This window comes from Rhamphochromis longiceps, linkage group LG7 (assembly GCF_057381845.1).
Source record: "Rhamphochromis longiceps isolate RC_006_pf linkage group LG7, R_longiceps_female_GT1.1, whole genome shotgun sequence".
In the NCBI taxonomy this organism is placed as follows: domain Eukaryota; kingdom Metazoa; phylum Chordata; class Actinopteri; order Cichliformes; family Cichlidae; genus Rhamphochromis; species Rhamphochromis longiceps.
The window spans coordinates 47,553,448-47,580,189 of NC_140563.1; the positions used below are offsets into that span (position 1 = coordinate 47,553,448).

A 26,742-nucleotide genomic window follows, 5' to 3' on the forward strand; every position below is an offset into this window, starting at 1 on the left:
TTGATATGACTAGTAATATAACTAGCAAAAAGTGTACACTTTTAGATTATATGATGACTGCAGGTAAATCCTGAGTTTGAGCCACAGAGAAGCTACTTTTTTTAGCCAGGCAAACACACAAGAATGAATTCTGATTTAGTGTTGTACCACGACAATAAAATGCCTTTACTGGAAATGGTAAGGTCTGAGAACAGTTCATTAAAGTCTGATTTACTCACAGGAATTGCAGCTGTTTCTAGAAAGCATGCTGATTTCCTTTTTCAGTTCTCAGCCACTGGAAATACTTTATGGTTTCCTGCAAATCATTTTCACAGCTTGTTATTTCACACGTCAGACAGCCTCTTATTCGTTTTTCACATGCTCCAATGAGAAGCAAAAACTCGGGGGTGAGTTAATAGGAATCCGACAAGCTAAACATGGCAGCCCTTTGTTATTTAGAAAGAAAAAAAGAGCTTGCCTGGTACATATGCTTTTATATTTTCTACCCTGTGGTGCAGAAGTACACGCACACACGTGCTAAATGTGAACAAACCTTTTTTTTGTACATTTTTGGAACATGAACAGAGCATTGATGTTCTTTATTAATGTGACCAGAAAGTCATTAAAATGTATTATGTGGTATTTGTACTTATTCACAGTTTTGAAGGCGAGAGACGTGCTGAATGAGAGCCAGGAGCCATGTGACTCTTATGTTAAGGTATGTGCTACAGAACAGAATGATGAAAAAAGCCATTGTGGAAACTCTAAGACAGTAGTTAGTACTGTTTTTTTCCTCTTCTCCTCAGGTTGGCTTGTTTCCAGATTCTGATCCCTTAGAAAGACAGAAGACTCAGATGGTCCCCCGCTGTAGGAACCCCATCTTCTTACGAACCTTTTACTTGTAAGACTTTATCCAGTTGCTCATCTTGCATCATTTGCATTAATGTGATAAGCTGCAGTCTCTGTTGATGTTGCCCTGACAGTGACTAGGGCTGTGCCATATCATACTGTTTGTATTAATACTGTTATAAACATTCATGCCGGTATTAAGTGTCATACTGTAATCGAAATATTTACAAAAAATGTAGCATATGTTATTGTTGTTTCATGTTATTGGTGTTTCATGTTATTGGTGTTTCATGTTATTGGTGTTTCATGTCATTGTGCGCAAATTTACAAGTAATGCATTTCACTGAGACATATACTATATGCAGTGTTGGGTAAGTTACTTTAAATTAGTAACTCAGTTACATTACTAGTTCTATCAAACGTAACTCAGTTACTTCAAGTTACTCGTTACTTTCAGAGTAACTAGTTACTAGGGAAAGTAACTTTGGTTTTACTCAGAATTCTCTTGTTAATGTGTTGCTTCCATAACTGGATACCCAGCAAGATTGCCAGTATTCTAGCTTGCTTACTTGCCACAAGTGCACTGTGCCACCTACCAATAGAAAGGAAAAAATAATGTGCACATTTCCACGAGAGAAATCCCACGCCTGATTCTATCCTAGCCTGCTTTTTACATCCAACACAAAAACTGCAGTCGTGGTGCTTTCGATTGTACTCAGAACTCGGAAATTCGACCTTCTGAATGGGAAGATGTAGGTAACACCAGACTGCAGCTGAGCTGCATACAGAGCTGGACTGGGACAAAAAAATCGTCCCGGGCATTTTGACTAGAGACCGGCCCACCATTATAGGAAAAATCATAAAGCCTTTGAATGAAAACAAACACTGTTGTGACAGTGATGTACACTGTTCTGATGGTATATATGCATCAATCTATCAATTGTTTGTTGTAAGACTCAGATAATTATTTTTTTAAAAGTGAGACATTTTAAATGAGAATAAGAAATTATTTCCTTGTGACCCCCCTTTCCCTTTTAATGCCCTACATGGACCCCAGGCAATACTTTGCTAGACCCGCCCCTGCACAGTTACCAGCTGTCAGGTACCTAAAAAAGGATCCTGGTGTTATTTGTCTCTCAGAAACAGTTCATAACTTCTCTTCAACTCATTCATGTCACCTAAAAGGTAAACCTGTTTCTCCATCACAGGTCTGATGATCCAGTAAGGACATCTCCTGGTTTCATCTTCATGTTTCCCTCTCACCAGATAACCAAACCATATCATGACCAGCAGCTTTACAGCTGTGGCTCCAGCAAACATCAGCTGATACTAGAAATTAATATTAAATAAATTCTAACAACAGCTGATCAAGCTTAAAAGTGCTGCTGTTGTTTACCGCGACATCCGCTGGTTTCCTCTTTCTGGCGCAAAGTGGGCGATAAACAAACAAGAGAGAAAAGCTGATCAGCTGATCATTGATCAGTTTCATGATTGAAGTAGAAACAGGAGAGGGAGGGTGAGAGGATGAGAGAAGAAGAGGCTGCTGTGCAGCGTAAACACAGAATAACTCCAGCTTTGTGTCTTTTTCATTGTAGCTGAAGTCCAGGACAAACTGTTCCTTTTCACCTCAACACGAAACGCGTAATATTTTCTCTGAATACGAGAAATTCTTTTTTTTACAGGACGGTTGGCAAATGGTAAATGGCCTGTATTTATATAGCGCTTTACTAGTCCCTAAGGACCCCAAAGCGCTTTACATATCCAGTCATCCACCCATTCACACACACATTCACACACTGGTGATGGCAAGCTACATTGTAGCCACAGCCACCCTGGGGCGCACTGACAGAGGCGAGGCTGCCGGACACTGGCGCCACCAGGCCCTCTGACCACCACCAGTAGGCAACGGGTGAAGTGTCTTGCCCAAGGACACAATGACCGAGACTGTCCAAGCCGGGGCTCGGACCGGCAACCTTCCGATTACAAGGCGAACCCCCAACTCTTGAGCCACGATCGCCCCCAACTCTAATAATTAACCTTATGAACAAAATAAAGTTCAACATCAGTAACATAGCACCCACCCAGCTGTATAGAAACTCCGTCATGCTAGCTAGCACGCAGTACGAAAAAGTCAGCATAATGAAAATAAACTCCACCTAAACTTGGTTCATATCTGACCCAGATGGACTGCAGGTTATAACTTCTTACCTGTTCACCTGACACTCTCGGACCAGCGGCCGCTTCGGGTCTCTCCTCTTGCCTCCCTTTTCCTTCATCCACCTGCTGGCCTCCACCACTTGCTAATGTTATTGAATCTGTGGAAGCTCCGTGATAGCCACCACACGAAGTAACGAGTAACGAGCCTATCTAAATCCCAGTAACGAGTAACGCGTTCCTGGTTTTGGCATAATAACTAGTTACCGTGCTCGTTACCACAATAATAACGTAGTTACTGTAACGCGTTACTTAATAACGCGTTAGTCCCAACACTGACTATATGTCAGGAGCTGGTATTTTTTGCGGTGTCACCATGGCAACAAAGACAAAAATCATTTAAAATATGTGACAGACGTTATATTTTTTGTAAAAGTTATTCAAGTAGTTTCTTGATGACTGCTCAGTCATCCTGGTAAGGAAATCCCCAAAAGCTGATTCTCTTATTTCCAAACGTTTCTCCCACTGAAAACACTAAATCCAGATGAACAGAATCAACTTTTTGGGATTAATCAAGTAGTGTTTAATGGATAAACCTAATTGCCTAATGACAACCCATTACTTTTTAAATATATATTTTAATGCATAACCCTAAGTAAACAGCATTTGTAATTACCAATGTATTTAAAAATGTTGGGACTGTTGGGACTTATGTTGCTGGTTTGAAAAGTCTGCACCACCCAGTTTTCAGAGGTGGACTTTCTCTTGCTTTTTATTAAGAGCACATGAGAAAAAAGGGAAACAAAATACTGTTTTGAAACTTGTGTTGAGCAACACGTCGAGATACATATGAGATATAATAAACTGTTGTAAGGCTGGGCTGCTTTACATATAAAATAATCAGATAATATAATGAGATAAAAACATAGGACAAGATGACAGAATTTAAGAACATAAGAAAACCTGAGAAATAAAAGGAAGAAACTTAGTATTGTGGATGTAAAAATCATGGTGAATTGCTGGTCATTAAAAGGTGTTCCGAATGTACAGATCATGACAAACTGCTCGCCCCTACATGAACTTCTATTATAGGTTGAAAGTATTGGAATCAGTGAAATCGAGCAAAATTTGCAGTGTTGCGCAGCACTAATGCTTACTCTTTCGGATGCACAACAGCTAGACAACCCAAGACATGTCTGAGAGCCAAAGCAGTCAGCACCCCCGTGACCACAGCTAAAAAGGGACCTGTAACAAAGCGCAGTGCTTTGCAAAATATGCAAGGAAACTGTTGGCACTAGAGGTGGAAACCACACGAGGCAAATTCACACCATTGTGCAGTGGAGATACACAAAGAAGAAATGCTAGCAGCTGGTGATGTGTGATCCAAAATTAAACAAATGACTCAGTGAAGCATCACTGGAGTGCTTGCTAGTTGCATGACATATGAAGAGCAAACGGTGGATGGAAATTACTACTCTTGTTACACTGTGGGAAAGAAGAGCATCAAGCAACTGGTTAAAAAAGTCAAACTTGGCAGGCAGAAAAATTTGTTTTATTATATGAAAATATTGTGCAGCTCATAACGAGTTGCAACGTGAACCTAATTTTCAGTGTTTCTTAAACAGAGACTTAAGCAGGTATTTTATAATTTCACTTAAGATTTCCAGGGAAAATACAGCCTAGGCTACTTTTGTGCTTACATTTGACTTTGCTGTGTACCTACTTTTGCACTACAATGCTAAAGCTTCTGGCACCTTGTGGCAGTCGATTCACATTTTGAATTAGGCAGTCTATCATCAATGGCAGAACCTCATTGGGAAAGAAGAATGAAAAATGCCCTTTCATTTTTGTTGCACTAATAAATACTGCTGCCTGCCAGCTGCAATCGCTGGTAAAATGTACAGTTTTTTATCTTTATTGTCAGAAATATCACTAATGCGGAGTTTCTTGAAAAATTATTGTAATATAACGTCAAGGCTATATTGCCTAACAGCAACTGTATAGACATTTTCAGAATGCAGCTAGCAACACACACACTAATCAGGAGTGCATCTGAAGTCACAGTGGACCCCCCGATTTCTTTTTTTCAGTTCAATCCGCTCGCTCTCCTTTTCCCGTTTGTCTCTTTGCTGTGTTGAAGCAAGATCAGGCCCCAGGATAAGCGGCACATTTTTGGCTCAAGTTGAAATATTTAAAAGACTGATGTGTAAATTGTGTCTCAACATTACCTTTCCTACCATTTGTCTGCATAAACACACTGTCTCAATTTAGAAAGTACTTGACCTAGTTTCCTTTCTTTGTTTTCAGTGTTGTCAGTGAGAGGGGCCTTCATAAGAGACTTCTTTTTACAATGTGGAACTCCAACTCCAAAACAAGGTAACTGCTGGGAAAGTTAACGAAGGTGATGTTGCTGACGATAACGTGACAGTAAAAATTATATAATAATATAGTAATAATAATAATAATATAATAATGCCTTTTTATACTTGTGTTGAAATGTTGCACATTGGTGTTTCTACATCTTTGCAAAGGCACAACACTTCATGTATTATTTTATAATTAATGCTGCTGCCTGCAGTGTGTGTAGTGTTTTTCGTATCTGAGTCTGGCAGAGGGAATGTGTTACTCTCGCCTGCCTGCCTTAGCAGACTTAAGCTGAAACAGTGTCATTGCTGGGGATGGAGGACACATGGTTGAGTGAGTCACAAATTTCGTTGTGCAATGTTGTATTGAGAGGAAAGAAGAAAAGTGTTTCTGTTATTTTGGAAATGCTGAAGAAAACACTTCATGGCTCCTTCAAGCCTCTGCTGAAGAAAACAGTAAAAATCTTCACGCCAGTCTTCACAGCATTTTCCTTAAATGTCCTGTTTTCTGCATTAAAAACAAAACAAAAAACAGCCCAATATATATTTAGCAAGTATTCCAAAAGATGCAGTTGTTTTATATGCAAGGGGCAGACTTACATTAGTGGTCAAGTTCAGATCATGGAATGATTATAAAGATAAAGACCTTTTGGGAACAGTTTCTGGGACACAGATTAAGAGCGATTTTCGCATCTTTGGTAAGCAATTAAGCCTCATTCACACCAAATGTCTATATGGTATGAGGCCGGATAAAATCTCTGCCTGATTGCTTTGATATCTTTTTTATCTTTTAGTTATTTCTCAGATTCCAAGTGTAATTTTCCTCAACCGGTAGGCACTAAGCCCTCCTTCTGGCCAGGTATATCCATTAAGTTAAAGATTAGATGTTCTGATTTTCATTGTGCAGAACAGAGCCCGGGTTATTGAAGATTTACTTGCGTTTAGCAGGCTTTCTTAACACATGTAAACAGAAAGACATCTCATACAGAGCTGTGGATTCTTCAGATGCTCTGTAAAGCAAGGACAATGTTACAGTCCCCTGTAATAACCCAGGGCAGCATCTGTTCAGTGAATGCAGTCTGTCACTTCAGATGAACAACAATCATCTGACCGTTTTCTACAGTAGTTCAAGGATCTGTTGAGTCCAGTCTCATGCACTCAAGGGTATTTCATGTATTTATTTCATTCAAAGTAATATTCATATTTTTGCACATTAAAAAGATTGGTTTAGATCTTGTCAGTGCATCTGCAGACATGGTTCTGGTTGTTATTAGCAATCATATGTATGGCTTCCAGCTGCCTCTCATGTGTGATATAAACATACACAAAACGATACAAGGGACAGACAGAAATTCAGACAAGTGCTTGAATCACTCTTGGTTTGGACTGTTTGCGCATGTACATATTATAATCCTGCTTCTTTATTTTCTCTGTTCAAATTATTCTATTGTATCTAAAGAAAGTCTACATTGTACCAAATCTGCCTCGGGTGGCCTGCTGCCAGCACAGCAGAAATGTTTATTCGCAGCTGTGGCATGCTCTAAGCTTCACAGTGTTTCATCAGTGCTTGACTGTATAATTTTGAAAACAAAACAGAAGAAAAGAGATAAAAATACTGTAACAAAGACTCCTTTGGATGTGCTATAAGCATCTTTTATTTTCTTAAGTAATTTGTTTTGCAGAGTTAGTTGTGATGAATCTACAAAGTACCAATTTCTCATTATGACAGGTGGCTGGCAATACAATATTGTGTATATTAGGTGTTGATGTGAAAAGACCATCGCTCTCTCCTTTAGCACCAAGTCTTTAGCACTCATTTCAAAGGGATTTGTGACAACAATAAAAACCCACTTATATACCGTACATTTACATTATTAAATGTCCAACAAACAAAACAGCTTAGTACTCTTGTTTAACATCTATCACGAGATACAGATTGGAAAACAATTTCCAGTGATGCATTTGGTGCACTAATGAATATTTAAATATGTTTATCATAATAAAGGAAGGTGCCACAACTAGAGTGGTGAAGCAATTTGATCTGTTCTATACCATTTTGCACGCACCCTAATAGACTTTAGAGGAATATCTCTCATGTGCTTACACTGAGTCTCCATTCAGACACTTTTAGAAGCAATTGTCTCTTATCAAGGTGTCTCAAATCAAAGATCTTGATAAGTTTAAGCAATCACAATTACAACACTGAAACAACATTGGAACAATTACAACGTTTTCTGATGTCACAAACTACAAAATTCTTCTTTACCAAAGGCAACCGTTTAACATACATAAAGACCTCATCTCATTTATCTGTATTTGTTTTTCTATTGTTTTCTCTTGTTCTAAACTAGTTGTAAAGCACTTTGGTCAACTTTATTTCTTTTAAATAAATGTGCTATAGAGCTAAATTTGATGTTGATATTGATAAAGACCAAATAACGATACAGCTCATATAATGTGGTAAAAAATAATATGCCAGTGTTAGTTAAGTATCTTTCAGTGGCAGAAACCATGAAACCAACATCGCTCACCACGTGTCTTCCTCCAAATGGTTTAAAAGTGGTCAGTGTTTTTTTTTCTTTCTTTGTTAAATACTCACAATGGTAACCACTGAAGATCAGAGGTGTACGTCATGTCCTGTTTGTTTTTCGACAGTATTCAGTTATGCAATACTGTGCAAAAGTCTTGAGTCACCCTTCATTTCTTTGTAGTTTGCTAGGGATAAGGGAAATAGGAGCAGTGAGTTACTGACAGATATGCAAACATACATTAAGTACAGAGTTTTTACAATTCTAATGAGCCTGAAAGCCAATATTTAGTACGCCCACCTTTATTCTTCAACACAGCCTGATCTCTGCTAGGCAAGATGTCTTCTAATTTCTTTAAGTTGTCTTCTAGGATTGTTCTTTAGGCTTCTTGATATTCAGATATTCAGATATCTTCTTTGTTTTGTTATCTCTCAAGATGATCCCACACTGCTTCAATAATGTTGAGGTTAAGGTAGTGGGGAGGCCAATCCATGACTGATAGACTGTGAGCTTTTGTTCTGAGGCGGGATTTTTAAAGGTCCTTTCAGACCTTTAGCAAACCTCTACAATGTTCAGTGTTAAAGATTTACAACAAAGTCTGTCTCCTTGGAAGCAAAATACATTCTCACAGTACTGCCGCTATACTATCAAGGTGCTCCTGTCAGTGTAAATGAACGTATGCGCCCAAGTGTAAATACAGGATTTGAGACACAGAACAGCTCAAAGGTGTTTAGATAACAACGTATTTCCATAGCACGGACGATACAAGTTATTGCAAACTACTCGTTGGTTTTGGAGTTTTTGGTGGTTTTATGTTACATAACAAAAAATTGAATCTGTGGTTGAAGTGACAGATTTGTACCAGTGGGCGACTATACTGGTGAAAATGTCTCACAGAGCTGCCTCTGGATTCACTGGAAGTTGTGGTGGTTTTGGACACTAGCTTGTTTTACTGAGTGTAGCCAAGAATTGTTTCAGGTTTTCATTTGTGCTGACGAGCGGTTTGGCCATCCAAAATACGAGCAGCTGCATTACTGCTGTCCAGCTGTGAGGCTGTCAAGAGCTATTTTTCTGCTGTATGCATAATTAAACATCCATATTTCCTTCCACCACTACCATACACACACTGCTATAACTAAATTATATACATCAAATGTCAGTTATTGTTTCGTCTGCTTCCAACATCGCCGTTTCCTCTTTTGCTTCCTGTCTCATTATAAATGTGTGGATGTGGTACTGTGGACAGCGTTAGGCTCTACAAAATCTGATATCAAGATGAAGAAACAGTATAAACATTTAAAGACGCTCATTTCTTATGCCTCTATTATTTAATGGTTATGTAGAATAAAAAGCACATTTCAGGTGTCTGACCTGAGTTAGATGATACATGGGCTTCATTGGGGTGTAATAATAGATTTTTTTCTATTCAATCATTCTGTCTGTATCAGCAGGATAAGCACGCTGCTTGGCTGCATGAGCTTCGGTGTGCGCTCACTTATGGATCCAGACAAGGTAGGCTTAAACACTAAAGTAACAGATATACAGACATTCTGTAAATGGTTTCCTGTTCAACTTTCACTCTGCATCTCTGTGTGTCTGTCTATTAGACCATGAATTTAAGAGTTTAATTCAGTGTGAACGAATTCCAGTGACCTCAATAATTTATGAGGAAACACTTTAGGGTTACCAGTGTTAAAGCACAGCAGACTAGCCTGCAGATACTCGAGTGAAACACAGTTTGAGTCCTTCTCTCTTCTGAATTTTATGGGTCATACTCAAACAAGCACACATGCACTGCTTATTTAAGTCTCATGAAAATTAATGTCTGTCATTCAGTGAATCAGAGTTTTAAACCCCCTCCCCAAACAAACCCACATCCACCTGCAAATTCCAAGAGGACATAGTAGAGTATGGCCAAACAAAATATGATGTTGCATGTTGAGATTTCTGTAATGGAACTTCTTCTTTTTTTAAAGACAGCGACCCATACGGGCAAATATAAACAAGCAGTGTGTCTTAGGTGACCTTTAGACTCACTGGCTTTGATGACAAGAAGTCTGTGACTTTTCAGCCACAAGATAAAAAGGGACAAAGTTGGATTCTCTCATTGGTTTGTGTCTGAGCTGTCAAAAACGGCACATCCTGTTCTCATCGCACATACGCTGCTCAGCTGCTGCTGCTCTTCCCTGTGTGCTGAGCTTTGCTGGTGTGAGGACTGCGCAGTCTCACAGATACTAAAACATGATTAAGCGTATATTCCGGTGGTGCAGTTGGGCTGTGCTAGCACGCTCAGAATGGCAAAGCTAAATTGCTGAAGCTGTGCTTTGATAATGGATTAAGTATAATAATTCTAAGGCTGCTGTGACGCCATTAGTTCGGCAAGCATTTAATCATAAGCCCAAAAATAACAGGCCTCCTAGCCCTTGAGGCAAAGTCGGGGAATCACCAACCTCAGTGCGATCTGTTCTGCTGACGTACTGTTAATATCTGTACCACCGTTATTCTTGGTGGGATTAAGTGTTTCAGATTTCAGATGCTAACTAACTACTACTTGCCAGGCGAAAGGGAGAAAACAAATGGTCACAAATGCACAGCAAATACATTTTATTTAAATAGCGCCTTTCAAAGCACCCAAGGACACTGTACTGTACAGACAAAGTATGACACTTCATCCACACACCTACATGCTAACAGAGAAAAGCACTGGGCCTCAGTCTTTCTCCCAGAGCTGTCCCAAGTGTTAGCAGATAAATGTGAGGTCCAAAAGTTCAGTGGTGTTCTTTGGCTAAGTTGGTTTTCCTCCACCGAGCAGCATATCCCTATAACTGCTTTTCTTAGCTCTTTGCTTCACTGTTCAATTATTCAGCCCCAATTTATCCTTCTGTCTCTCCTCTGCCTTTGTAGATGTGCCTTTTTTTTCTTGAAGCAAACCACATATTTACATAAAAAGCCATGCTTTAGCGGGTAGTACAGTAACAAACAGTTGTTATGTAATACTTCTTTACTTGTATGTTATTACACAATTAAGCCTCCTTAATTAAGCCTCCTTAATTGTTTAAGGCAGATGTGTATTTATTATAGCTTTGCTTAAAGGTACATATGCATAAGGTGCATAAGGTGACAATGAGGAAGCAGTTCAGCACCAACTTGAGGCTAAAAACCATCTTGCGTCTTTACTTCAGACTGTTAAATTCAAACTTTTAAAAGAAGCTAGCTGAGAAATAAGATTAGGAGAACAAGCATTAGAACCCCAGCAAGTCTTTTTTTGTAGTTTGACGAATGAAACAACAGAAAGAAATTGTGCTTTAGTCAAGCGAACATCTTCCTTCCTCTAACATTTATCCCAATGAATATTTAATTGGCTTAATATGCTAATGAGGGAGATTTAGCTTTGAATCATAGGGAGTTATGTCTCTTCATCCTCCCTGACACATCCGTTATTCTCATCAGTTGTTTTTCATTCATCCTCTCCTACAAGCCTTTCCGTTTCTCTCCTCTTGGTTTATTTCAGAAGTGTTTGGGGCCTTACGAGCGTTGGCTGCTTAACTTGCCTGTCACATCTTGTCATTTGTTTGCACCCTTTTGCCACATCGTGCTTTTTTTACATCTCTTACGTTTCCTACCTTCTCTTTTCATCTCCCTCTTGACTAACAGCTCTGTTGCTCCCACTCTTTCGCCTTTCTCACATGTACAGGGGAATATTGAGCGACGGCACAAATCCCTCTCTGACTTTGAGGACATATGCCCTCCCCCTTCTTTCATACGAGTCCCTGCCCGTCCTCCCCCTCGTCCCGCAGCCTGCAGAAATCTGTCCACTCAGATAAGATGCTTTCAAAATGGAGATTATTGTCACTGTTCATTGCGTCACATTATTTTGTACAAAAAGAGAAGGCTGGCAGTGTATGTGAGTGTGTGTGTGTTGTAATATATGTGCGACACAGTAAAATGATTATAGACTACAGTAGTGTTGCTTTGTTTGTAAGACAGCGCCCACATCATCGGGATTACAAAACAGGTTTTATTTAACGTGCATGCAGCAGTAGAAAATATGTAACACATATGAGCACACACACACATGCGTACACTCCCATGCCATCTGGTTCACAGGGCACTAGTGAAGACGTAGGGGCATCAGCTGTTAGTGTAAACATTACAAGTGGTGAGTTTATGCACATTTAGCCCTGGAGGAACAACCAAACTGGTTTGCACTCGTTTTGGTTTTTGTCTGTTTTTGATTTTATGTACAACATTTTGATGTTGTCACATTGATGATGAGACATGCACTCACAAACATATGTACACACAGTCAATCATTGCGTGTGTGTGCTCTAGGAAGTTCAAGGTTGGTACTACCTACTCGGAGAGGAGCAGGGGAGGAAGCAGCATCTTAAAGTACCCACACAACGCAACACTGGTAAGTTGTCATTTATGAGGTCAGGACACTGATGAGTACAGTGATTACTTATATGTGGGCAGTCAGCAAACCTATGTTTGTTTTATGTTTACTTTAGTTCTTTACTTGATTATCCAGCAAACAGGCCCTGTGTGCATGAAATCAAATGTTGACCTCAGTAATTTAGGCCATGCTGTCAGATATAAATATAGAGAAGAAGATTAATTAAGGCCACTTAAAATGATTTTTTCCCCCCAAATTCTGAGATTAAAATCCAAATTACGACTTTAATAAAAATGATTTTTTTTTTGAGAACAACAAACAAATCAAACATCTGAGATTAATGTCATCCTGACTGATTGCTGGAATTCTGAACTCAGAATTTGGTTAGACTTTTAAGAAGCATTATTATTATTATATTAGAATTAAAACTAGTTTTTTCACTCCAAAATCAGAATTTTAAACCAACAGAAAAACAAAAATATGTTTGAAATCCTCTCACATATAAGTACATATTGTTTCAGTTTCTCTAAGTAACACGTTTTTTGTTAAAATTAAACCCTGACTTATTAAATCTCAACCAGTGAAAACACCATTAAAGTTGGTAAAAGTATAGAAAATAAATGTGACATAAGAATAAAATTATTCTCATGGCCAGTGTGCGAAGGTTAAACAGGGCCACTTATTCTTATACGTACGTGTGTGCTAGTCTCACAGCTCGGGGTCTTTATCTGTCTTCAGATTGGGAGGCTGGGGATGCGAGGGATTAAGAGAGTCAAAGAGAGGGATTGGAAGAGCGAACGAGGGAAAGACAGGGAGAGAGTGGGAAGGAGGGAGGGGTCTGGATGAAACCCTGACGTGTCACAGTTGCCAGAGTGAGAGAGAGAGAGAGAGGGGGAGAGAGACAGGGCGCTCCGATACCATTCGCTGCTGGAGTGGATCCCCCCCTTACACATCCAACACACACACACATACACACAGACACTCGCACACCCCGCTCACAGACACATTTGTTTGGAAATCTATTTTTTCTCTTCTCACCACCTTTGAGTGCTCCTTCTCTTCCTACTTATGTTTGCACTCACTCGTAGTTGGTGCTGCTGGTGGTGTGTGCATGTTGGAGTGATGCTTCTCTGTGCCAGCCATGAGAGCAGCCTAGAATAGGTGAGTAGTCCGTGTTGTCATACTTGACTGTACTCACTTTACATGTATTCTGAAGTTGCACGTTATGTTGGAAACAGCACTGCATTTGCTGTGTGGACCAGCGTGGCTTGTTTTGAGGATGCTGCAGAGATGTGTGCGATCTCCCCTAACTTCTTTCTCCTTCTTAAATATACTTCCCACATTTTTAGACATTTTTTTCTTTTATACCTTCTTTTGTGCCCTTGTTCCTCTTCTGTGTGCTTCTTTGGTTGCTCATATTACTTTTAATCTCTCTTTGTTACTGTGCATGTGATCATAATCTGTCAATTCTCATCTAATTTTCTCGTGCTGGGCTAAAGTGGTCGCTCCACTGGGGAACCTTTAAGGAGCTTAGTTTTCCCTTTCAGTGGATTAGTAATACTGGGATGGAGTCCCCAGTATCATTGTGACCCCATCTCTTTTGTACACACTTGCACAAACCTTTCACATCAGCACACAGAGCTACACATACTCTTGTTCACCCCCAACAACACTCGCCTTCTCCTCTCTCAGTGATGCTGCCAACTTTCCTTTTTCATATTCACGTTCTGGGTTATGAGAATGACGGTGATATCGTGAGACGTTAGCTAACCTATCGCAATTTATACCACTTGGCTGAACTAGGCTAATCTGCCTCATGCAACTTTAAAATTAGTTTTATGCTGCTGTAGATGGAACTGGGGCATCAGATTGGGTAATACTCAGGCATCAGGAAACCATTACCAACCTTGCATGAGGGAATCCTGACTTGTGCTCATAGGCAAATTGTTCTTTTTGGGGTTTGCAAACTGGGAGGTTTTTTTTTTAAATTTAGCCAAACCAGAAATAGATGTTGAGAAAGAGCTATTTAGGAAGTTTCAACATCTTTATTTCACAGCACATTACTTCAAAAACGAGAAAGGAAAAAAGAAAGAAAGAGAGAACGAAGTAAAAACTGCATGTTTGCATGAGTGAGTGTAGACCGTTTTCGTCTTTTCCACTGGCAATATTGCCCCGCTCCTGTCTCAACTGATCTGTGTTTGTGTGTTTGTGTGAGTGGAAGTGCACACTCATGAATGCACTCGTGCATTGCCAGCTGGCAGAATGTAGGCCATGGAGGCACTGCTGCAGCGTGACATACACTAACATGGGAATGACCCGAGCCTCATTCATTACAATATCACTCAGCGTGCTTCCATCTTCTCCCTATTTCTCTCCCCCCTCTGTTCTCGGCCATTTTTATTTTGTGCCTTTCACACTGATTATTCATGTGTTTTTTGAATATCCTTTCGCCTCATTTTCTCTGTCAGTTTCATTTCACACATCTCTGTCACACTTGTATTTTTGTACACTTGTCCCCGTGTTTTCTCTGATTTCCCTGTTTGTTATTCACTATGACGTCTCTGCCATTTGTCTTCTGTTTTGTCTTTTACCTCATTCGGAGGCAAATCATTATAAGGCTTTTACTAAATAACTTGTTTGTATCACTGCTTTGAATTTTATACAGTACAGCGTATCCTTAATGAAGACCCTGAAATAATAGGATTGGGGTGGGGCATACAGAGAGTTTTGGCAGGCTCACCCTATTCTTGTAAAGCTTTGGACTCAAGGCCAATTTGTCATTTTACTGCATGTCATCATGTTTCTTTTCTTACTCTCTAAGTCTCTCTGTCTGCTGGTGTCTTAGAAGCCTAACAATGTAGAAACAACATCCTTCACTGTATTTGATTATTTTCCGGGAGCAGATTGTTACTGTCTGTTCGTGTTGAAAAGTTTCTGTCGTTCTCAAAGTGAAAGCTGAGTTAAAAGACAACCTTGAGGTTGACGATTGTTTTTGCATATTTATTTCAAAGTCAGAGTAATGTTTTTGTTGTAACTGGGTGCCAGCTGTAGTTGTTTGTGAGTTGTCGTTGGTTGATGAAGTCGGTCATCATGTTATGGCCGCCTGCGTGCACTCTTTCAACAGGCAGGGCAGTGGGCGTTATACAAGGGTGAGTCAAACCGTGCAGTGTAAATATTTTATTCCTACTGATACAGTATAAAAGGTAAACAAAATAGAGAGAAAATAGGAAAGATCAAATGTTTTAACTGAGAAATTGCACGACTTTTTGAAAAATATGAACTCATTTTGATTTCGATGCAGCAAAGTTTGAGATGGGGGGCAACAAAAGGCTGGAAATGTAAGTGGTACAAAAAGTGTAATGTTGTTCAATGTAAAATTATGAAGACCTTGAAAATTTCATTATGTACAGTGGATAATGTCATCAACAGATTCAGAGAATCTGGAGAGAGTGAAAGTTACAAGGCCAAAGATTAGTGTTGGATGCATGTGATCTTTGGGCCCTCAGCTAGCACTTCATCAAAAACAGGCATGATGCTGTTATGGAAATCACTGCATGGGATCAGGAACACTTCCAGAAATAATCTTCTGTGAACACAGTTTACCGTGCCATCCACAAATCCAGGTTAAAGCTCCATCATGCAAAGAAGAAGCCTTATGTGAACGTGATCCAGAAACACAGCGCCTTCTGTTGATAGCTCATTTAATATGGACTGAGGCAAAGTGGAAAACCGTTCTGTGAACGCTGTGTCCTCTAGAATAAAAGTGAGAGGGCACACCCGACTTGTTTTGAGTGCTGAATTCAAAGGCTGCACCTCTGATGGTATGAGGGTGAATTAGAGCCTATGAAATTGGCAGCTTACACATCTGGAAACCCACCAGCAATGCTGAAAAGTATATAAATGCTGTAGAGCAATGTATGCTCGCATCCAGATGTTGGTTTTTTCAGGGTTTATGACGTTATTCATTGTTGTATGTAAAAAAAACAACAACCCAAAAACCAAGCAAATATTTTGGTTAAACTTAAGAATTCAACTTTAGCTACAAAAGAAAAGTTAATAGCACCCAAACTCTATGCTTACTTGCTTTGCTGTTTAACTCCACTTAAGAAAAAGTCTCTTATCTGACTTTTGTGTTGTGGAAAATGTGCTTAGTCTGACAAACTTGTTGTATATTTGCATAGTAATGCAAAATTTCCTTTTTAGGTAATTTTGTCAAACCAGTCTAAACAGTTTGAAGACTGAGCTGATCAGAAGCTGAGATCAGAAGCTGCTCTTGACTTCAAAGGCAGTGCATGTTAACAGCTACGCTCCAATAATGCCACAATACCAAATTCACTTTGAAAGAATGTCGCAGTTTATTAACAAACCTCTTCTGTTGAAACAAGCATTTTACTGGTCAGCAAGTTAATCCATGTTAATGTCCACAGACTCTCACCAGAGGTGCACAGTTTGGATCAGTGTGTCTGACTAATCCCTCGCTCAGAGACCTGTGCCATCGCAGAGCCTTGGCTGTGCCAGGCCAAATCCGTGGATGCAGAAATATGCTAAACTGCATTTATGAGACTGGCAGCCATGTGCGCATGAAGCACCATCAAGCTGACCTGATGAGGAAGAAAACTTTATGTGCTTCTTCAGATAAATTATTGACCAGAAGACCAAAAAATAAAAACCAACAATGAATAAATACTTTTAATGGACATTTTCAAAATCTGATATGTGGTCAAAACATGATAACGGTGCTTTTAAAAACATCCATCCGTCCGTCCGTCCATCCATCCATTCACTTTTTTTAAAAACATATTTACACGAATCAAAAAGGTATTAAAAAACGGCCACAGTAGAGAGACTATTTGGAATCATAGTTTGACAATCTAAGTATCAGATTGTCCGAATTTTTGCTTCCTTTACTTTGTTGGCAGGGACAGAATTTTCTCATGAATGCTTCCACAACAAAATCTATCCATCGCTTTGCGTTGACAGCTAATTACACTGTAGGGCTTCAACAAAAAGGCTGCCATCTTAACTTCGGTTAAGATGAGTTGAGAAGCTGTGCATGAATGGCAGCTAAACAACTTTTTGTGAGATGAGGCGTGATACCTGATGTATCCAGAGCTTATCCTCTAAATACGTGGTTGATACATTTATGTGAGATGAAACACAAAAACACAAAATAAGGAATGTGTTACTTTGGTGCTTTAAACCATACCTCTGCATTTATTGATTAATATTAAGAAAGAAGCAAAAAAATCTCATACTTCTGCTTTTTTTTTTTTTTTAGCTTGAGCGCAGTGTGTCAATAGAGACAGCTGACCCAGAGTGACATGTATGTGTGTGTGCTTTTGACCATGGGTAATGCACTTGCCTCCAACAAGCTTACGATGTGGGTCAGGTGGTCTGTATGTCCGTGAAAGCAAAAAATAGCGGAGCACCCTCTGGGTTTGTGCTTAATAAGTGTGTCATCTGCATCATACTCACATTTGTTTCACTGTTTTAGGATAGACGAACGGGGACCCAGACAAAGTGCACAAGCGTACATAAACACTGCCAAGCTTTCCCAGATGGCACGCCGCGCCTTTAGATCAGCAGATTAAAACGGACACTGTGTGATTATAAACGTATATTGGAGGGGGGTGGGCATGAGTGTGGGGGAGGGGGAAGTGTGTTTGCTGTATATTTGTTCTGGTCAACACTGGCGAGGAGTTTGCGTGTGTGCACGATCTTTGCAAGGTTGTGTACTGAATGTTTGACGGGCCATACATCTGCCGCGCGCTTTGAAGGGTGAACCTGACCCTAGGCTTACAGCTGCTTGAGCTTGAATGAAGCACTTGACCCCAAAGGCTCCAATCGGCGCTACACATTGTGCTGTGTTGACACTGTTGGCTGTTATTTAACCCACACAATAAGACAAAGGTGAAATGAAAGCCACATTTGATGGATGAAAGCTGCCATCATAAAATCACTGCTTATTTAAATCCCTGCTCAGGTTTGAATTGGATGAAGTGAGGTTACCAAACTTTTTGACCTGACTGCAAGAATGTTTCTCAGAAAACTGACTGACCTGACGTGAAAGAGCAAAGCTATCGTGAATAAAATTAATTCCACTGAGCTAATTTAGTTTTGCGGTCCTGGTATTGAGAGCTTTGAGCACAACAGAGGTATCACTAACAGTATGTCACACAAGTCAATATATCCACTGAGGGAAAAGGCCTGTAATAAAAGTGTAGTCTCTCCCACCTAACTTGTCACATAATGACACTAATAAGAGGTGCAGACAGATGCATGCACAGTCTGACCGTGGGTGTGTTTGGCATTTAGTTGCATCCCAACCATGAATCTCTGCAGCCTACTAATAGCATGGAGTTCAATCTAAAGTGGGCGGACACTGCTGGGGTCAGAGGCAAGAAACTGAGATGGCACATGTACATGAAGTAAATCTGAATTAATTTGATAGGCAGGCATGTCGGGTCTGCAGAAAGTAGGCAGAAGTAAGTGAACGAGATGGGAGGAAGCCGACAAGCTCTGTGGATTGTCTCATATCAGCATACTGACAGGTCTGACAGTGCTCAAAAAAAGGAAAGCAACACTTTTTAAAGTAAAGCATCAAGTTCAATTCAATTCAATTCAATTCAATTTTATTTATATAGCACCAAATCACAACATAAGTCGCCTCAAGGTGCTTCATAGATACAGAGAAAAACCCAACAATCATATGACCCCCTATGAGCAAGCACTTTGGCAACAGTGGGAAGGAAAAACTCCCTTTTAACAGGAAGAAACCTCCGGCAGAACCAGGCTCAGGGAGGGGCGGCCATCTGCTGCGACCGGTTGGGGTGAGAGAAGGAAGACAGGATAAAAGACATGCTGTGGAAGAGAGACAGAGGTTAATAACAGATATGATTCAATGCAGAGAGGTCTATTAATACATAGTGAGTGAGAAAGGTGACTGGAAAGGAAAAACTCAATGCATCATGGGAATCCCCCGGCAGCCTACGTCTATTGCAGCATAACTAAGGGAGGATTCAGGGTCACCTGGTCCAGCCCTAACTATATGCTTTAGCAAAAAGGAAAGTTTTAAGCCTAATCTTGAAAGTAGAGATAGTGTCTGTCTCCCGAATCCAAACTGGAAGCTGGTTCCACAGAAGAGAGGCCTGAAAACTGAAGGCTCTGCCTCCCATTCTACTTTTAAATACTCTAGGAACAACAAGTAGGCCTGCAGTGTGAGAGCGAAGTGCTCTAATAGGGTGATATGGTACTGTAGCCGCTAAGACTGGTGGACCTAAATCTTCACCACCACCATGTCTGGTATACATACAAGCGAAAAAGGGGAGTGGGTGGGTCAGCGCACAGGGCACAGAAACTAAGCTGGCTTCAAACACCATTTATTTCCATAAAACAAACACAGCCAGAGTCACAAATACAAGATAAAATTCCCCGTATACAATAAAAATAGTGTTGCAACCCGCTAAAAACCCTGCCGGCAGAAATAACTATACAATATTAAAACAAGGCTAAAACATGTTTTCCATATACTAAAATTACTCTCCCATAGTCCCATAATCCCACAGTCCAGCCACACACGGGCGAATGGTCCTTATATGAAGGAGACAGGAGAGGAACTTCTCGTCCAGTATGGTAAAACTCGTCAGCAACAGACCAGGGAGGGGGCTCCTATCGCAGACCTGTCTCCTTCTGACAGCGCGTCGCCGCACAGTCCTGCCCCACTCCACACCTGAACACGGCCTCCCTCGTCTCACCGTCAGATGCAGGCAGAGGGGCATCCCTGCCCTGTCGTGCATTGCAGCCATCGCCACCCACTGTTGCCGTTCCTGCCGTTAGGACTGGATCGCCGAACAACTCGCGGCGCCCCACAGTCAGGCAGCAGTTCGTTCCACACACGTGCGGGGTTGCACGCGTTCCTTTTTCGCCTCCTCACCCTTCGTGCGTCACTCCTCTCTCCTTTTGTCTCTGCACTCACCATCCCCTTTAACAGGTCAACCTGGCGGCTGATAGGCCACCTTGGGGAACGCCCCCACCTCACAGGTGCCTACAATTATCTGTTTAGTCCACAGTGGGTTAAAGGAACATGGTACAACATTAACACAAATATAAATATGAGGATAAAACCATGCAGTATAAATATCAATAAACAAACATGCAATATAAATATCACTATAAAATCATGCAAATAAAATCAACACTATGTACCAATACACAGATTGATAAAACATAAAAACACAAATTTCCGCTGTGTGACAGTACTACAAGGTCATTAAGATAAGATGGGGCCTGATTATTTAAGACCTTGTATGTGAGTAGCAGGATTTTGAATTCAATTCTGGATTTAACAGGAAGCCAATGAAGGGAAGCCAAAACAGGAGAAATATGCTCTCTCTTTCTAGTCCCTGTCAGGACTCTTGCTGCAGCATTTTGGATTAGCTGAAGGCTTTTCAGTGAGTTTTTTGGACATCCTGATAATAATGAATTACAGTAGTCCAGCCTGGAAGTAATAAATGCATGAACTAGTTTTTCAGCGTCACTCTGAGACAGGATATTTCTAATTTTAGAGATGTTGCGCAAATGGAAGAACGCAGTCTTACATATTTGTTTAATATGTGCATTGAAGGACATGTCCTGGTCAAAAGTCAGTTAAACGTCTGGGATATTGATCCAGCCAGTTAAGTAGCAGAGGGGGTTGTTGATCAGTATCAGCTGTGTTGGTGGTAATAAAATTAACAACATGTGCACTAGAGGGGAGACAATGAGACAATGGGTTTAGAGTTGGAAGACATTTTTGACACTTTCTCCCTCCTCATTTTCACCAGTTTTGCATTAGACTCAGGTCAGTGTCACTATTGGTGGCATGAGGCGATATGCGGAACTCCTCCGGGATGGCACATCAACACATGCCATCGCCAGAAGGTTTGCTGTGTCTCCCTGCACAGTCTCAAGAGCATGGGGGAGATTCCAGGAGACAGGCGGTTACTCTAGGAGAGCTGATGGGTACACACATTCTGGAATCAAATAAAGAAAAAACAAAATAAGAAAGGAAACCTTTTCAAACTTGTACTAAGACAAGCACATCCCAAAAAAAGGAAAAGGGAGTAGTAGTGTTTTGGGGGCACAGTGTTAAAACACAGTAGTGCTAAGAGGTAGCCAATTTTCCAGCTCTCTCACCAACTAAGTATAACAGGCGTAAAAGGAAGCTTAAGCTGGTTCTAAGCAATACTGTAATTGTCTTGTAATTGTCTTTGGGGTTCAGTAGGACTGCAGCTACATATCTGTACGTCTCTTATGGGCACACCTGACTTCTTTAAAAGATTCTGAGCCATTTATGACTCACACCTTCCATGTCACTTTATACCATGTTTCCCCTCACACAAAGTTGAAAAATAACCCTGGCAAAAAAGCAAAGGAAGTGCCTTCCAACAGCTTCACCCAATTATATGTAGTTTTCAGGGATTTTTTGTTCTTTTATTTTCATTCTGTTTCCATCATGTTCGGCCAAAATGCACATCACTTGTGACTTTGTTAAGTTTTCCCTACTGGCAGCAAAACACAGGATAACCTGCTCTTGACTATGATGAAAGCTTTCCCTGCTTTCTTTACGTACATTGGCTAAAAGCCTGACTTTGGAAAAGTGTATTGCAGGCTACAGCCAATCAGAATGTGGGCCACTGTCTCAATATGTGGAACGGGGGGACAAGGAATAAAAATGATGTGCACTCCCTCTATAAAGTGGGACACCTGGTCACCCTAGTGTACACAGACGCTGTAGTTGGGTCAGAGTTGTGAATTTGAACTTTTTGTTTCATCTTAACAATAAAACTACTTTAAACACATATTAACTAAATTCCTCTCCACCAATTCCCATTTTAGTTTATATGGAGGAAGCAGCTTGTGCACAGGAGGTGACAGGCGAAGTAGATCTGTCACAGAAAGACTTTTCTGATTCACGTGTTCATTAGTACTGTTGATGATCTTTTTGGTTTAACTATTTTACTTTATAATAACATTATTGCTCATTTATAGCAGTCGTTTTTAAAAGTCACATTATAGTGCTTGTCAAGTTAAACAAATGTAGACAGATTATAAAATCGATGTAGACGATTGCAAGGAAACCTTTAAAAAAAATGCAATAATGTATTATGCCAGCAATGTGCATTAAACCAAAAAGCCAATAACAGGAATTAATACACCAAATGCAGTATAGAATAAACATAAAATAACTCCAAATATCATCAAAGTATCCAGTGCTGTAAAAAAGTGTAACACTATTACTGCTGAAGATGATGAAGATGCTGTTGAATTTCTTGAATTTGTAGGCACTATTCAAACTGGAGATTTCTAGGGACTTTTTAAAAATCCCAAGCTCTAAACATTTCTATGTTTTTTCTCCTTAAATCCTTTCTCCCCCCAATCTGAATCAGGGACAATCAGGCAACACTGAATCAACAGCCATCTGACATAATCCTTTCTGGCTTTCTTCCCTTGCTCAGGACAGAAACAGGAAATGAAATGTGTCTGTCATTACTGTCCGGCTGACCAGAGGGCCCAGAAGTAATCATATTGTCTTATTCAATCTGGCATCGTGCAATAATCGTGAGTGGGTTGCTCAGCTGTTGCTGAGGTCAAGAAGAATTAGGTCAACACTCACCTTCTGTTTTAGAAATATGTATTATTCTTGTGTGATTTTTAAAATGTGTCTTTTTCTGTTTTTTCTGGTATTTATCGTTTCTGAGCAAACACACAATTCATTTGCTGCACATCTATTTAGAAGACTATTTCTAAAAAAGTTAGGATGCTGTGTAAAATCTAAATCCCATAAATTGATATTTTATTCACAATAGAATGTGAAAATGACAAAATGTGTCATTTTAAGAAAAGTATTGCCGCATATTGATTTTGATTTTGGCAACATGTCACATAAAAGCTGGGCCAGTGTTTACTGTTGTGTAGTATCCCCTCTTTTTTTAACAACAGTGCATAAATGTCTGGAAATGGAGGAGACCAGCTGCTGGACTTTTGGGCGAGGATGTTCTCTCTTTTCTTCATTTATTGACGCACCAGTTGGTGAAAGATCTGGACAACCATGCCTTGTAATAGATGCAGTATGTAGTTTAACATTGTCTTGATGAAATATGCAAAAGACTGAAAAAGACAACATCTGGATGGGATGTGCCTTTCAAGATTGATGTTGCCTTTCCTTAGCCATCTTCTGATGGCTGCATTGAGCACGGCAACATGCTATGTCACAAAAACTGGTTTCTTGAAAATTACAATGTACACTGTACTCAAATGACAGTCATCAGATCTCAGTCCAGTAGAGCGCCTGTGGTATGTGGTGTAATATTTCCAGCACCTTGTTGAATCTGCGCCACAAATAATTAAAGCACAAATAGTTAAAACAGTTCTGAAGACAAAAAGAGGTTCAACATAGTACTATCACTGTGTAACTAATAAAGTGTCCAGTAAGTGTATTTGCAAAAAGGAATATAGCCTTTATGTTCTTACAGATGTATTGCTGTAGTCTACCTAAGGCTTCATGTTACTTTTTAATGTAATTTTGTCATGCAATCAAACAGAATAGCTAAAGAGTTAAAACAGATGGTGATAGATCATTAACATTGCCCCCAATGCAATGGAAATGTGATTAAAACATGAATAAAAAGTTTTGTTTTCTGTTAAGCTCAATATTGTGGGCAGGACTTAAGCTGAAACGTTTCTTTGTTGGCCAGCCTCAGTAGGAGTGACAGCTAGGCAGCGTCTTTATATAGGAAACAGGAGAGGGAGGGTGTGAAGAACAAAAGTGGATAAGACTGTACACTCACTGTAGTCGCTGTACAGTACAGTCACTGTACAAGGTGTTTATAACCTCTGTCTAACAGCAAGGATGATGTTGTTTGAATTGTATGGTTTATATTTTTTCATATTATTTTGCTGACCTCTAGTTACTTATGTGCACTTTTACCCCTTTACAAGATAATAGAGAAAGAAAAGCATCTTCAAGCACCAGTTAGTAAATGAATACGGTGTGAAATTGTGCATTATAATAGGTAATAATCTTCTGACTTTTGAAAGTCCTCTCATTTAGTGGTTGTAGATGTTTTTGAACCTCTCACTCTGATTGAGTAGAAATGTTTTTTTTTTTTTGCATCTCAAGGCTTATGTCAGCTCAACAGAAACAAAGGTTTTAGGTTTGTAAACAAAATATATACATAATATAATATATGGCACATTTGTCTTATTATAATGACACTATCATAAAGTTAGCCTTCGTTTTCAACAGAAAGTTTTGTTATATAGAAATCTCATCCACCGTCTGTAGAGATTATTCTTAAAAATAAAGATGTTATTATCTGTTGAAATCTGTGGCAGAAATGTCACTGTGCTTTCTTTCAGTGTGATGACAGGAATGGCTCTGAATAGATAATGACCCTCAATGTCCAGTTTCTCAGAAAAGTGAAAAACTGCCATAGGGACAGTTTCAAACCTTAGGTTTTGAGTTTTTGTTTTTTGGAGCCAGAAGTGACCAGATCTGGACACACAAGTACACTAGTATCCCTTAGCATAATATATGAGTTACTTTATATACAGAAAATTGATATATCAGGTATTTAGTTTTGGGTTGTATTGGCTTGCTGAATATTGATATATGTCAATAGCAATACTTTGTTCTTTTAAATGTTTGAAATAAACTAAGAGGGCAGAATATAAATGGCCTGCATTTGTATAGCGCTTTTCTAGTCCATAGGACCCCAAAGCGCTTTACACTACATTCAGTCATTCACCCATTCACACACAGGCGATGGCAAGCTACATTGTAGCCACAGCTGCCCTGGGGCGCACTGACAGAGGCGAGGCTGCCGGACACAGGCGCCACCGGGCCCTCTGACCACCACCAGTAGGCAAACACGGGGTTAGTATCTTGCCCAAGGATATTTGGCATGCAGCCAGGATGCAGCCTGGGATCGAACCACCGACCTTCTGATTAGTGGCTGACCTGCTCTGCCACCTGAGCTACAGCCACCCCTACTCCAGAATAGTGGAGATGCAGGACAGCTACAAGTACCTGGGTATCCTACAGGCTAACGGGGACCAGGATAAAGAAGCACAAAGGTCAACAGAAGCCAAATACCTCCAGAAGATATGACAGGTACTGGGAAACCAGTTCAGCAGGAGGAGAGTTCAGCAGGAGGAGTAAACTCCAAGCCATCAGTGCATGCACCCTATTGACCATTTGGTACCCAGCTGGAATAATAAGCTGACCATAAGAGGAAGTAGATGCCACCAATGTCAAGACCCCTAAACTCCTCACAATGCATGGAGGTCTACACCCAACATCCAGGATTCTTAGGCTCGAAAAACTATGGAAATAGGAAGAATGAGCATTAGTGAGTGCCAGAACCTCAATCCAGGAATAATCTAGGAAGAAATGTGAAGTGTTCACGAATACAGGTAGATGGCTATCAGGAAAAGGCTGACATAAAGGAAAGGACAGAAGCTCTGATCATGGCAACACAAGAACAGGCCCTAAGCATCAGATCCAGAGTCGACAGGACCCAGGCTGCAGGCTGTACTCGGAGAGGCATATCCTGTCTGAGATAGTGTATAGGAACAACATAGAAGTACCCAACTCCCAATGGGAGACACCACTGAAGGTCGTTTAAAACAACAGTGCTAAGGTCCTGTGGGACTTAAAGTTCCAGACAGACCAGCAGCTGCTGGCAAACCAAACAGACATAGTGCTTGTTGACAAGGAGCAGAAGCCTGCAGTTGTAATAGATGTGGCAATCCCAGTGGACAGCAACATCAGGAGGAAGGAGCACAAAATAGAAAAGTACAAACATGGTTGAGTCCAGTTCAGTTGACCGAACAGTACAGCTGCCTGTGTTAACACCCACCTGTCGCTCGAAGTGACATGTGGTACCCTAATAATGTATAACTTTAAGCTTTAATACAATTTAAGTGAGTAAGTCATGGAAATAATTCACAGCTTTTTACGGTTAAAAAGTAGGAAACTAGTTACAGATACTAACCGTTGTTGTGTCAGGCTGTTTTTGTTTATTTCTGATGTAAAGCTTGGCATTTTAACAAAGTCTAATGGGACTAATTTGAATACACTTTCACATTAGCTTAATTTTTAAGATCTGGAGCTTGCTGCTTGGATGTTACTTATGTCCTGGAAAAGGTCTGGTGGCAATTATACGTAGACTGATGAAAGGATGGATGAAATAATGACACAGAAAGTGCTTTCAGTTAAACACCAATGACAGGACGACAGAACAGCATGCAGTCAAGTAGTTAGACAGATATGCATCATGGATATGTTATATATGTTTACCCAACACAATAATTATGACAGCAACTATAATACTGTTATTTATATAATACGGAAAAACTAAGCCGGATCCAACTTTTGCTGCCCTACCTCTTTGTGTCTTGTCTTTCCTTGAGAATCAATTTGTCCACTGAC

The 26,742-nt window shown here is 40.1% G+C and overlaps 1 protein-coding gene across 2 annotated transcripts in view; it reads left to right on the top strand.

The window, feature by feature from the left end:
- rgs3a (regulator of G protein signaling 3a) overlaps positions 1–26,742 on the top strand; it is a 155,563-nt gene that overhangs the window by 18,951 nt on the left and 109,870 nt on the right. The window contains exons 3-7 of one of the 2 annotated variants that reach the window (XM_085413984.1): positions 639–697; positions 786–880; positions 5,290–5,358; positions 9,325–9,385; positions 12,206–12,287. In XM_085413984.1, the coding sequence (XP_085270110.1) occupies positions 639–697; positions 786–880; positions 5,290–5,358; positions 9,325–9,385; positions 12,206–12,287 (366 nt within the window). Of the gene's footprint in view, positions 1–638; positions 698–785; positions 881–5,289; positions 5,359–9,324; positions 9,386–12,205; positions 12,288–13,317; positions 13,431–26,742 lie in introns of those variants that run through there. The other variant, XM_085413987.1, reaches the window with a different exon arrangement.